The 14,374-nt window shown below is 39.5% G+C and overlaps 1 protein-coding gene across 1 annotated transcript in view; it reads left to right on the top strand.

Annotated features, from left to right (window-relative positions):
• Positions 1-1,237: 1,237 nt before the first annotated feature.
• cat (catalase) overlaps positions 1,238-14,374 on the top strand; it is a 32,340-nt gene continuing 19,203 nt past the window's right edge. The window contains exons 1-3 of the mRNA XM_073049157.1: positions 1,238-1,376; positions 6,179-6,350; positions 9,068-9,178. Coding sequence (XP_072905258.1) covers positions 1,311-1,376; positions 6,179-6,350; positions 9,068-9,178 — 349 coding nt within the window. The 5' untranslated portion in view covers positions 1,238-1,310. The remainder of the gene's footprint in view (positions 1,377-6,178; positions 6,351-9,067; positions 9,179-14,374) is intronic.

Genomic DNA, 14,374 nt, shown 5'->3' with positions numbered 1-14,374 from the left:
CAGAACATTACAGCACAGAAACAGGCCTTTTGGCCCTTCTTGGCTGTGCCCAACCATTTTTCTGCCTAGACCCACTGACCTGCACCCGGCCCATATCCCTCCATACACCTCTCATCCATGTACCTGTTCAAGTTTTTCTTAAATGTTAAAAGTGAGCCCGCATTTACCAGTTCATCTGGCAGCTCATTCCACACTCCCATCACTCTCTGTGTGAAGAAGCCCCCTCCCAATGTTCCCTTTAAACTTTTCCCCCTTCAGTCATGAAACCCATGTCCTCTGGTTTTTTACTTCCCTAGCCTCAGTGGAAAACCATATAGTGACCTACCAGAACTTTGGAATGTGGCAGGAAATTGCGGGTACAGGGGCAAGGATGTCCCAGAGCAGCTATACAGGGTTTTGGGTCCCATTTGGAGTTTTGTGTTAACGTTTGGTCTCCTTTTGGGGAGTATGTTATTGCTACAGACAGTTTACAATGAAGATTTACTGGATTTATTCCTGACTTAAGGGGACTAATTTATGAGGAAAGATTAGGTTGGATAGGTCATTGTTCACTGTCATATAGAAAGTTGAGAATGTCTTTCATAGGAACTTAAGAAATACTTATAAGATTAATCTGGCCAGATTAGATATAGGGAAGATGTTACAGATGATTGTGAAGTCCAGAATCAGGGACGTCATCATAAGTTACTTCAATTAAAGGATAGTGAATTCTTTCTCATAACCATAACTACCAAATAACCGTTATTTTCAAAAAGGAAGGAGATGTGTTTCATAATGTCAAAGGGATCAAGGATTTGGAGAGAAAACAGGACTTGGATTTTGAAGTGAAATAAACACAGAAATTGCTGGAAATGCTTTGCAGGTCAGACTTCATTAGTGCAAAGAGAACTAGTTAACTTTTCAGATCTTAGACTCTTGGTCAGAACTTTCTCAGACCAGTAACATTACCCTGTTTCCCTCTCCATAGATGCTGCCTTCCAAACTTTCTATTTTTATTGTAGATTTCCAGCACCTTTGCAGGTTTTTTTTTAAATCACCTATGGCCGATGAGACATGATCCTCACGCTGCTGCAGTCGGTTCTAAACCCTAAAGAACTTTGCACCAGAGTTAAAACTCCGGCAAACGGCTCAGATTTGGCATCCAGCACCGGGAAGGAAGCAGTTCCAACCAATGGGCGGGGCGGGTTTGACTGCCACTTGTGCCTTCCAATGGGGTTCGGCCGGAGGGGGGCGGGACTGTGTGTGCCGCTTGCGCCTTATATTAGGGGGCGAAGGGGGCGACGCGCCTTCGACTGTTGGACGGTGACAAGATGGAGGGTTCCCGGGATCAAGCTAGCGAACAGCTGAGGTGCTGGAAAAGCTCGAGGGCTGAGGTGGTGAGTGTGGCGGTGGCCTCAGAAGATGGGGCCCGCGTGATTCGGGCGATTGAAGTCACTTTGAGCTTTTGGGTTATTTACCTGGAGGCAAAGGTCTTTCTTTGCTCGGGATGGAGATCATTTCTCCTCTGTATAGCCGAGGCGGCGTATAACCGGAGGCCAGGTTTAAGAACAAAATCTGAGGAGAACATGCTGCATAAGGGACGACAGTCGGTTGTTCTGACTTTGAGGCATCAAATAAACTGTAGTTAATGTTCTGCCACCGTTACTTTTCCGGCCTGTTCTCTTTAGCCCCTGATTCCTTTTTAATTTTCCAAAATAAGCTATTCAGTCTATATGCGAGAGAATTCCAAGTAAAACGTCCTGTTCCACTTTGGTCTTAAATGGTAAACTACTTTCTTTGAGACCGCGACCTCTTGGGATAGGCAGCATGTACAAGCTCTCTAATTACCTTGTATATTTTAACGCAGTCACCTCTTGTTTATCTCAACTCTGAATAACAGCTTTGGTGTTTTTAATTTGTCCTCATCTGACGACAAGTATGGTGAATCTTTGCAACACCTCCTCTAGCGAATCTGTACTTGATAAGAAGGTGCATAACTGTACATCGTGAAAGCGTAAGTAGAAATGGGAAATTCAGCCCATCAAGCCTGCTCTGCTATTTAAAAAGATCATGCCTGACTTGATATTTTTCAAGCCTGTCTTCTTGCTCTTTCTCTGTAACTCTTGATAACCTTGCTGATTGGGGATTTATCTAGGGGATCAATGTACAGGAGGAACTCTACCCCTACAGCTCTCTGTGACCATTTCAAAGACACTGATCTGGAGGCAAGAAGTTCTTCCTCATTTCAGTCTTAAATGGGTGCCCCTTTATTCTAAAGCCATGTACCAGGCGTGGCCTTACCAGCTCCATTTGTAAAAGCAATAATTCCTTTATCAAATTGAGAAGCATTTTGTTTATTTACTCCCATCAAAGCTGGAATGGGTCAAAATGCGTCATTTGCAAATACTCAAAACTTTTAGACAAATAAACAGTTTTATTACATTGGAATCTTAATGTACTAGGAATGAATAAAAAACTCTATTTAAAATCTTGCATTTGTTTATAGTTTTTTATTTTATAATGAATGAACCTTATGGGAATGTTGATTTCAGCAGGAAGGAATTGCAATGCAAGTGCTGGGAACATCTATGGAATCTTAATGGCAAGTTATTAATAATGACATTTGTTTCCACAAATGGTCAATCAGCTGAACAGAAGATCAGGACTTCTGTTTTTGCTCAGGAGTCTTGAACTTCTGCCCAGTTTTATTCAGAAGGTAAAAGATTGCAAAACAGAATTTGATGTAGGAAATTTGCATTAGCTCCCTGCCTTCTCAAATTCAAATTGTTCTTTAGCCATATTATACAGTATTATTAGTCTGTGGATGATTTGCTATTTAACTATAGGCTTTAAAAGGGAAATATTAATGTTACAGGATCTAGTGCTTTCCCAGTGTATATGATGAATAAACTCGGGCTTCCAGCCAGGTACAGGTAGCGATTAAAACTGACGTTTCATTGACAAACTCCACCATCTTTATCGGGAATGATGCCCAGGCATGTCTAGTCTGGTGGTATTTATACCCCAGTAGTCCGTCCCTTCTAATTGGTCAGTCCTCATCCAGCAAGATTTTCCTCCTCCCACTTTGTTTACTATCAAATTCCAGTTCTACTTAGAGCAAGTCCTTCATCTTTTTAAAAATTATTTTCCTCTTATTTTATTTCAATGGTTTTGTTTACCTGGCAGTCCCAAAAGCCATTGGCATGCCACAGTAGTTTTGTGCCATCAAAGTCAATCCTATGGCCACTGTGAATGTAATGTTCTGCTACCACCTATTTTTCCAGGTTGCCCAAAAAGATGCACCTCCTCTGCTCCTATTTGCAGGTTTCCACCATGCATCCTGTCTTGCTGATACACACTGCTCTACCTTGACAGGGAATCTTGTAAACTCCAGCTGACCTGACCGGAGTCCCAGGTCATCTTTGACCTGCATAAGCTGCGGGTGACAGTTTGTGATATGCAAGCCAGGGCAGTATAATATAAAGAGCAAGTGGTTGCCCATTTAGCAGGTTTTCTCTATCCACGTAGTTGATTAATCCAAAGGAACAGCAAAGACAGATACAGTTTGGCATCAGTGGTGTCACAGGAGTTGCCATTCGGCATTGAACTTGATGTAGGACTGCCTTGGGGACTCCGGCTCTGGATTTTTCCTTAGGGTTTACTCCCAAAGCCTCCCTCTAGAGTGGTAATAGCTGCAAGGCAGTGACGGTTTGTGATCAGTTTTCCTTCCCCTCAATGAGCTGCCAACCATGACTGACGAACCCCATCTGCCTGAAGTGACTGGTTTTAAGATGCCAGTAACGCACCTGAGTAGCTAAGCCACGTGTGATGGCCAGGAGCTGGACTTGGTTGTCAGAGATTATTTGAGGCACACACCATTGGAAGCATTTAATAGGTAGTTGGCGCTTATCCCTACTAACACCCCAGCTATAACAACTTTAAGGAACTCCTTCTAAGTTAAGGGCTTTTGTATATTTAAAAAAAAACTTGAGTTTGCTTTTCAAGGAGGAAGTTAAAACTTGTAATTACAGCCAAATTGTCTTTCTCCCCCATTTTTGTCTGTTTAGTTTTCTTTCAATTAGTGGCATATAGTTAGAGCTGGAATCTTGTTTATTTTCCTTGTTTAGCATCATAATGTGATAGAGCAAGCCCTTTGACCCACTGAGTTCTTGCCAATTATCAAGTATCCATTTACACTAATCTTGACATTAATCACATTTATGTATTTACACATTCTCATCGAGTCTCTTGTAGTTGTGCAGTGATGCAAGTGGCTACCTAGAGTCAAATCTGGAGGAGTTTGAAACATCTGGCTATCAATGTAGTGACCATTTTGCCATTACTTTGACCATTTTCTTTTTTTTACTTAAACAGGAATTTTAACCAATAAATGGTTGGCTCTTATGAAATCAGGTGCATAATATTAAAAGTTCAAAGTAAATTTACTATTAAACTGTGTCACCACGTATTACCTGGAGATTCATTTTCTTGTGGGCATTCAGTGTAGGTACAAAAAAACACAATAGAATCGATAGGAAAACTCCACAGATGGGCAAACAACCAATGTACAAAAGAAAACTTACTGTGCAAGCACAAAAACAATATTAAATAATATTGAGAACTTGAATAGTAGAGTCTATGAAAGTGAGTCCATAGGTTGTGGAATTGGTCTTTGAACAGCAGATGAAGTGATCAAGATTTGAATATTGATAGTTCCCCCCCCCCCCCCCCCCAACATGCTAACAAAGTTCAGATCGAGGGACCTGAGTGAAACCAGATACAAAGCATGAGATAATGCTAGGTATTAGTGCAAAAAAGTTTGTGTAGTTGTGGAGAAAATGTCTCAATTTGAGATTGTAGTGATGAAAAAGAATAAATATAAACATTCTTGTAAAAATAAGAAGCTATGTTTTTGTATAAATGGACTTTCTGTATTTTTCTGTGTACAGAACTCCTGACATGCTTTTCCAGTGCTTTCTATAATTGACACGTTGGACCCACCATTGGTTTTAAATTCAAAGTAAATTTATTGTCACCATGTGCAACCCTGAGATACATTTTCTTATTTTTTTAAATTAGTTTTCAAAACATTTTACAAAATTAAAAACCCCAAATCCCAGTGGGGAGCATTAATACAGTGCAAGATTAAGCATACAATAACAATATGCTACAAACGAAGAGAATTTAACAAAAAAGCACCTAAATTAAAGACGAGGAGATACATTTTCTTGCAGATATACTCAATAAATCCATAATAGAATAATGACTATAATAGAATCAATGAAAGACTGCATCAACAGGGTGGAGAACCAGTTTGCAAATGATAACATGCTGTGCAATACAAAAAGAAAGAAATAATAAATAAATAAACAATGAATGTCAAGAATGTGAGATGAAGAGTCCTTGAAAGTGAATCCATAGGTAGTAGGAACTTTTCAATGTTGGGGCAACTGAAGTTGAGTGAAGTTATCCCCTTTGGTTTAAGACCCTTTATTAGTTGGGGGTTAAGATTGTGTAGAAAGCAAAATTGTAACATCTTTAGTGGAATATATTTTGATCAGAGTTAATGGAAGAAAGGGAGTTAATTTTTTTGAAACAGGCACTTTCAGCATTGATTTTAAATGGTGAAGACTCGAGGAATAGAGTCCTGGAATAAAAATTAACACAGAAATGTGTGTGGGGAAAAACACTGATTGAAATACACATTTTCTGCTTGTTCTCTGATGACAAAGACGTAGCCCACAGACACTGGATGTCTGAGGAAGGTGTAACAGTTGCCAGTTGAAAGCAGTAGAAGATGGAGATTTAGAAAAGATAATAGGATTACAGGAGCCCTAATATATTCTAGCACTTGAAGATCACTACACTGAACATAAAAATAAACAGGAAAGATGAAGCTTGAATACTACAAATGCTGTCTAATCAAAAGATTTTTAAAACCATGTTTACTTTTAGTGGCTGCATGGTCAAAGCACTTGTTAGACCACATGAGAATGTGAAATTAGAAAGGTGGAATGGCATAGGCCATATTGAGAGTTTTCCATCTATATGTCTGAAGTAGGAGGTCTGGTAATTTTTTTCCTGAATTTTGACTGCAGGAAGAGAATTGCATGATTACATGCTTTATTTTTCTATGCCACTTTAGTCATTTAATACATAGCACACAATAATTTGAGATTTGCAATGTTCATTCTTTTAGCCTGTAGATGGTTTGACCACCGGAGCAGGTCACCCTGTTGGAGACAAGTTGAATGTCATTACTGCTGGACCTAGAGGGCCATTGCTTGTACAGGATGTTGTGTTTTTTGATGAAATGGCACACTTTGATCGGGAAAGGATCCCTGAGCGTGTTGTACATGCAAAGGGGGCAGGTGAGTTTATATATTTTTATCCACCTGAAAAAGTGGGAATTAGTAAATTGGTGAATATAATTCAAAGCAACGATTGATTCCAGTCTTCTGTAGAGCATCCTTAAAAATGTGAAAAAGGTATTTGGGAGTTGCTACTTGTATAAATTTCTGTGTGGCTAGCATATATTCATAGACAAGCCAGTTTAAAGAAAAATCATTCTTGTTTTCTTGTAAACATGCACTGTGTTGGTTGGGAATTTGTGATTAAGATTAGTGGTTTTGAATTCAGTAAGTTGCTTCAATTTCCTTGTTTCTGAGTTTCACTTATTCTTTCAGCAAGCTTCTAACTGAATGATTTTCCTGTGAAAGTAAATTGTTTCCAATTTTGTCCTTAATAGGATAAACAGAAAATGCACAGTATATTAACTGATCACATCAATTTGGTTAGACCATGATTCAAAATTTGGCTTGTGTTTTCTAGCTAAAATAATTATCAGTGCACTAAACACTACAAGAGCTCATATATTGTCTAGATCATAATCATCCTCCCTGCCCATTTGCCTTGTTTTGTTTCTGCATCTACTTCACCTGGAGTTACTTGAGTCTGTTTATTGTGACATCACCTTAAGTGGTAGCTGCAGAATCTTAATATGTTGGTTTAAAAGCTGTCTTTTTTTGTATTCTCTCTGCCCCATTATTTTGAGAAAAGTAGCTGATGATGAGGGCCAGCTACATATGTAAAAGATGGATAACTTGCACTGATTTTTATTGGCATCAGCCACCGCACCATCACGTTTCTTCAGGAAGCAGTTACTGTTCTCATACAGTTGACATCGCCTAAATGAACTGGAATTGTACTTGTGCAAAATGGTAGTAACTAAGCAGCAAATGTATTAGAGGCTGGTGGATAATTATTTCCAATGGGGGGAAATCAACAGGTTCCATCTATTGTTTATATTCGGAGAAGTTAACCGTATCGTCTCTCAAAAAATGCTGCAGCACATGATGTACTCCAGGATGGGTTTTAAAACAAGCTGCTTCATTACCTTTTTTAATTAGAGAAGTAGATGTATTAAAGATTTGGGTTTTCTGAAGATGGCATTTCAAAGTAAAATGGCAAAGTAGTGGTTCATGCCAAGTCTTTTTGTGTACTTGGTAATGTAACTGGCATGATTTCAAATGGATTCCAATTATTATTTAATTGACTTAATTGGGTGATTGGGTGTGGTAATGGTACTGGCTTTGAGTTCCAAGTTCTCCTTGGTGACTTGCGAAATTTAAAAAGGATTAACTACGAAAAGGTTCTAGTAGTGGAATGGCAAAATATTACTAACTGTACAGATCATTGCAAACATTTATCTGTTGAATTTTGAAGGGAGCAAAACGATATCAAAAGAAGCAGCCATCTCAACATAGAGGTTAGGGATGGTCAATATATATGACCTTGTCAAAGCCACCAATATGTTGGGGTGGTTGGTGATGTGAAAGTGTAAAATCATAGGGAATAATGTATCCAGATTACAAAATCTAGTTTTCATTCTTTTGCTGTAATCCAATTGAGGTATTAAGTTCTAAGTCTAATATCATCCTAATGTGATATTTAACTCATCCATGCAAATGAAGGGAAAAATGTTTCAGTATAGAGAATCTCTGGTATCTAGCCTGTTATTACATTAATCCATACATCTACCATATGAAATGGTCATTCATATTTGCCAGGAGGATTTCTGTTCACTGTGGCAGTTTTAAGATTAGAAAGCTTTCATTATTACACTTCTGTCACTGCAGTAGACTATGGAACTGAATATTTCTCATTACTAGTGTTTGATTCACAAGGAAAGCTACAGTTATCTCTTGTGTGATTACTTGATCCATCATGCTACAGGACATAGTCAAGGTTCGATCCCATCATGGCTGAATTTCAGTTGTTTTTGATTGGAAAGCTCATTATTTGGCCTTATTACACCATAAAGTAATACCTTTTGGATCTGTCTGCATGTGTAGCTTAATGCAAAGCAATAGTCTACTCCTGTAGCCTATTCAAGCAGAAGTAAAAAACTGGCAAGCACCTGAAGTATTTAGAAGGTAGCCTTGCTGTGAAATATCCAATGATTTATGGCAAGAACTCTGAATTGTTGATTGAAATTCAACCCTAATAACTGTTGGCAAGCTGTGAGGGATACAAAAAGGTAGGATCAATATTCCTTCAAGTAAATTGTATTGTAAAGTATTTCATCTTTTAGCTTCCTATCTGCAAGTTGTTGTGGAAGAATCAATATTGACCTTTTCACTTTCTACAGACTCTATCTGACCTGTGTTTCCAGCATTTTGTTTGCCCATGCGTGGAAGCAGTCTTTCAGTGTTTACCTGTAGCAATATCTGCTACTTTCTGAAGTTAAGGCTCTTCTCTGCTATTTCCACTTGCCAATTTTTTTGCTGCTGATTTTCCCTTTCCCTCAATCTTCAAGGAGCTATATCGATTCAACCCTTGAACTGTAGACCCTGTACAGGTATTCATACATTTAAAAACACAATGGTGTCCAATAATTGTTACAAAAAATTTCCAGAAAATGCCATGTTTTGAGTAATTCATTTAAATTTGAATATCACTCATCATGAATATATATAATGAAGAGCAAGTTGATTGACTGTTGAGGTTATTATTTTAAGAAGGTTCAAACTTTTAATTGAATCCTAAACTCAAGGTTTAGGAATTAACATAGTTTAATTTCTTCCAGGTGCCTTTGGTTTTTTTGAGGTGACCCATGACATCACAAGATACTGTAAGGCCAAAGTATTTCAGAATATTGGAAAAAGAACATCCGTATCTGTCCGCTTCTCAACTGTTGGTAAGAGTGATCTGAAATTCATGTGATCATTGCACCACCACATGCAAGCCTTGCTGTAGTGTGTATTTGGGTGTGCTTAGTGTGAGTGTGTGTGTATGTTTGTGTGTGATCTTGTCCTCCAGTTCTCTCTGACTGCTTTGCTGTTTCACCAGACCTTACTCTATCAAGCTTGTATAGTAGCTAGTATGCAATGTCAACTCCTTGTCAAATAATTGACATGAGTGTGTCTTGCAGTCCTCAATGGGAATGGAAGCAAGTTGCCCTCAGCCTATGGGCAACCTGGGGTGGGGGTAGAGATGAAGAAGGAGATCTTTAGTTCAAGTACACGCTGTAGAATTTTCAAGTATTATCAGTGTATTTGAAAGACTCCATTCTCTTCTAGACTTGGTTCAATTTTATTCTAATAATTGAGTGTTCCTTCAGTATTGGAAAAGTTCAAGAAATTGGGCAATGGACACTATACTTAGTGGGGTGGAATCTAGAATCAAAACACTAAAATTGTGTTTAAGGGACATAATTTTGCTCATTGTGGAAAGTTCTAGTCTTTTTTTTCCTTGAGCTGAGAAGTAAAGGAAACAATACTTTCTTGCATCAGTTTAGTGTTCTAGATTGCTAGCTGTTATTTATTAAAGCTTTATTATATGTAAAGCAAAACAGGCAATGAAGTGGATTGCTTGTGTCACATCAAATTGGTGAAGATTGTGCTGGGCCACCCACAGATGTTGCCATGCTTGTGGTGCCAATGTAGTATGCCCACAACTCAGTCACCCTAACTATCTGCCTTTGGAATGTGGGAGGAACCTAGAGCACTCGGAGGAAACCCACACAGTCGGGGATACTGTACAAACTCCTGACAGACAGTGGCAGGAATTCAAGCCTAATCTTACAGTTGGTGTTGTGCTAACTGCTAAGCTATCATATCAGTCTGAGTGAAAATCAAATAAATTACAAATGCTAGAAATCTGAAATAAAAGCAGAAAATGTCAGATGGTGTCTTTGAAATGAGAAATGATCTCATGTCTACATCAGAATCCCTGTGAAGTTAACCCAAACCCCAAAGAAAGCACTCCTCATGGGAGTTCCCTGCAAAACTGGTTTAGCCCAGCATGATGTGTTGTAGAGTCAGACAGCGCCAAGAAGGCCTTTCAGCCCAGTTTGCCCATAGTGACCAAGATGCCCATGCAAGCTAGCCCCATTTGTGTGCATGTGGGCTTAGGAATGATGTTAAATAGGAAACACTGCAGAAAAGAACTGAGGATTTACTGATGCTCTTTGCTTTATAATTGATTTGACCAAAATAAAGATTCCATTTTGCAGATAATACTTGAGACCTCAGGGTTTGGCACAACTTCATGGATTTGTGTGAAGATTGTCACTCATTTGTCTGCTTTAATCACTAAGACAAAGATCAACAAAAGATTGTCAGTAGGTGAAGTTTATTTGGATCTTCTGAAGGCTTTTAACACATGAGGCTGTTGAACAAGAGCAGAAAAGATTGGCATGAAGAGAGTGGAAATAAAGAGAACCTTTTTACAAACGCTTGTAGTTAGCTGTCAGTGTTGGGTCTGCTACTATCATGTTGTATGTTAATGATCTGGATGACAACATTAATGACTTTGTGGCCAAGTTTCCCAGCAATACAAAGATGGTGGAGGGGCAGGTAGCATTGAGGAAGCAGAGAGTCTGTAGAAGGGCTTGGGTAGATTAGGAGAATCGGCAAAGAAGTGACAGATGGAATACATTGTAGAGAAGTGCGTATGATGACCATGTACTTTGGTTGAAGGAATAAAGGGGTAGACTTCTTTAAACAGAGCAAATTTGAAAATCAGAGGTGCAAAGGGACTTGGGAGTCCTAGTGCAGGGTTCCTTTAAGGTTAACTTGCAGGTTGAGTTGGCAATAAGGAAGGCAAATATAATGTTAGCATTCATTTTGAGATGACTAGAATATAAAAGCAAGGTTGTTATGGCAATTTTATAATAAATTTGTCTGACTATATTAGGAGTTCTGTGAACAGGTTTGGGTAAGATGGGATGTGGTGGCACTGGAGAGAGTCCAGAAGAGTTTTAAGAAAGATCCCACAGATGAAAGGGTTAATATGAGGAGCATTTGAAGGCTCTAGTTCTTGGCTTAAATTGTTGGAGTTTAGAAGAATGGCTGGGGGTGGTGGCGGGGTTGCGGGGTGGAGGTAGTTCTCATTGAAACCTACTAAACATTGAAAGACTGAGATGTAGTGAGCATGGAGATGATGTTTCTAATAATGGCATAGTCTAGGACTAGTCTGCACAGCACCAGAATGCAAGAATGTTCCTTCAGAGAAGAGGATTTTTTTAAAACCAGAGGGTGAATTTTTGGAATTCTTTGCTGCAGACAGCTGTGGAGACCAAGTGATTAGGAATATTTAAAGTGGAGGTTGATAGGTCCTTGATTGATGAGGGTGTCAAAGGTTATAGGGAAAAGGCTGGCAAATAGAGTTGAGAGGGAAAAATAAATCAGTCATGATTTAAATTGCAGAGCAGACTCCATGGACTAAATGGTGTAATTCTGCTCCTTTGTCTTATGGCATTTGTTGTAGGAATTTCTTTGAAGGATGTTAGTCAACTGATTAATTTTTTTGTCCACCTTAAGAAAATGTTGCTTTATAAAATTTTCGACTTTGTAATATTTTAGTCTTTGTGAAAGTCTATCCTTTTCCAACATTAAAAGAACTTGCTGGGAAAACTTGCACAGAAAATTTTGTATTTTTTACATGATGATCTGTTGGTTGTTTTATCTCATCTCGAAGACCATTTTTTTTAAAATCTGAAAATTGGATACCTGTTCTAATTTGAGTTACAAAAAAGTGGACATGTTCTTTGCACTTTGAACATTTTGCGCAGTTCAGGCCATTTGGCCCACAACCATAATGTTAGTGTGACACAATTTACAGCTCAGGGCGTCGGGTTCAATTCTGGCATCCTCTGTAAGGAGTCTGTGTCCTCCCCGTGGCGTACAGGCATTTTCTTTGAGTGCTCTGTTTTCCTTCTGCAGTGAAATGATATAGTGGGTAGGTTAATTAGTCAATGTCGTCCTGAGATTAGGTTGGGGTAAAAATGGGGTTGTTGGGGCTTGCTAGGTGGTGTGGCTGGAAGGGTTATCCCTCGCTACATCCCGAAATATATGTAAATCTACTTCACAATTAATATAACCCTTCCCTCCTTCATAACCTGTAACTCTCCTTTTCTCTTACTGCTATGTGCCTATCAAAGAGTCTCTTAAATGTCTCTTTTGGATCAGCCTCTATCACCGCCCTTGATAGTGCATTCTAGGTACAGAATACTGTAATTAAAGAAGTGAAAAACTACCTCTGACACCTCTACTATATGCTAGGCATTGAATGAAGTGTTTTGAGAGGTTGATGATGAAACATACGAACTCCTGCCTGAGAAGTGACTTGGATCCACTCTAATTTTCCTACTGGCACAATAGGTCCACAGCAGATGCTATTTCATTGGCTCTTCACTCAACCCTGGAATATTTGGACAGCATATCCTGGGTATTGGGATGCTCAGGATGCTCTTTGTTGACTACAGCTCAGCATTCAATACTATCGTCTCTTCAAAACTAATTTATAGGTTTCAAGACTTGGTCTCAATACTCATGCATTTTCTGCAGTCATTTTGGATTAGCAATGACATCTCCAACGCAATCTCCATCAGCACAAGTGCACCACCAGGCTATGTGCTTAGCCCCCTGCTCTACCCATTTTACAATTATAACTGTGTGGCTAAGCACAGTTCCTGTACCATATTTTTTTTAGTTTGCTGATTACACCCCTGTTGTAGGCTGAATCAAAGGCGTTGACGAATCAGCATATAGGAGGGAGACTGATAATCTGGCTGAATGGTACCACAGAAACCACTTAATGTCTGCAAGACGAAGAAGCTGATTATTGACTTCAAGAGGAGGAAACCAGAGGTCCATGAACCAGGCCTCATTAGGGGATCAGAGATGGAGAGGGTTAGTAACTTTAAATTATTTGGTGTTATCATTTCAGAGGATCTATCCTGGGTCCAGCATGTAAGTGCCATTACGAAGAAAGCATGGCAGTGCCACTACTTCGTTAGATATTTGCACATGTTCAGCATGACATCTAAACTTTGACAAACTTTTATAGAAGTGTGGTAGAGAGTATATTAACTAGCTGCATCACAGCCTGGCATGGAAACACCAATGTCCTTGTATGGAAAGTCCTACAAAAAGTAGGGGATATGGCCCCGTCTATCACAGTTAAAGCCCTTCTTATGATTGAGCACATCCACTCGAAGCATTGATGCAGAAAGGCAACACCATCTTCAGGAACCCCCAATACCCAGGATATGCTGTCATCAGGAAAGTGGTACAGGAGCCAAAGGACTTGCGTAGAAACATAGAAAACCTACAGCACAATACAGGCCCTTTAGCCCACAATGCTGTGCCAAACATGTACGTACTTTAGAAATAACCTGGGGTTGCACATAGCCCTCTCTTTTTTCTAAGCTCCATGTACCTATCCAGAAGTTTCTTAAAAGACCCTATTGCATCTGCCTCCTCCACCGTTGCCAGCAGCCCATTCCACACATTCACCACTCACTGCGTTTTTTAAAAAAAAAAACAACTAACCCTTGACATTTCCTTGTACGTACTTCCAAGCACCTTAAAACTGTGTCCTCTCATCTTAGCCTTTTCAGCCCTGGGGGGAAAAGCCTCTGACTGTCCACACGATCAATGCCTCTCATCATCTTATATGCATCTATTAGGTCACCTCTCATCCTCCGCCTCTCCAAGGAGAAAAGGCCAAGTTCACTCAACCTATTCTCATAAGGCATGCTCCCCAATCCAGGCAACATCCCTGTAAATCTCTGCACCCTTTCTATGGTTTCCACATCCTTTCTGTAGTGAGGTGACCAGAACTGAGCACAGTACTCCGTGGGGTCTGACCAGGGTCCTATATAGCTGTAACATTACCTCTCGGCTTTTAAACTCAATACCACATTTGATGAAGGCCAATACACCGTATGTCTTAACGTATGTCAACCTGCGTAGCAGCTTTGAATGTCCTATGGACTTGGACTCCAAGATCCCTCTGATCTTCCACACTGCCAAGAGTCTTACATTAATGCTATGTTCTGCCATCATATTGCACCACAAAGTTCAGGAAAACTATCCCTCAACCATCA

Source organism: Hemitrygon akajei, chromosome 6 (genome assembly GCF_048418815.1).
Source record: "Hemitrygon akajei chromosome 6, sHemAka1.3, whole genome shotgun sequence".
NCBI lineage: Eukaryota > Metazoa > Chordata > Chondrichthyes > Myliobatiformes > Dasyatidae > Hemitrygon > Hemitrygon akajei.
This window is presented reverse-complemented; position numbering and strand designations above follow the sequence as displayed.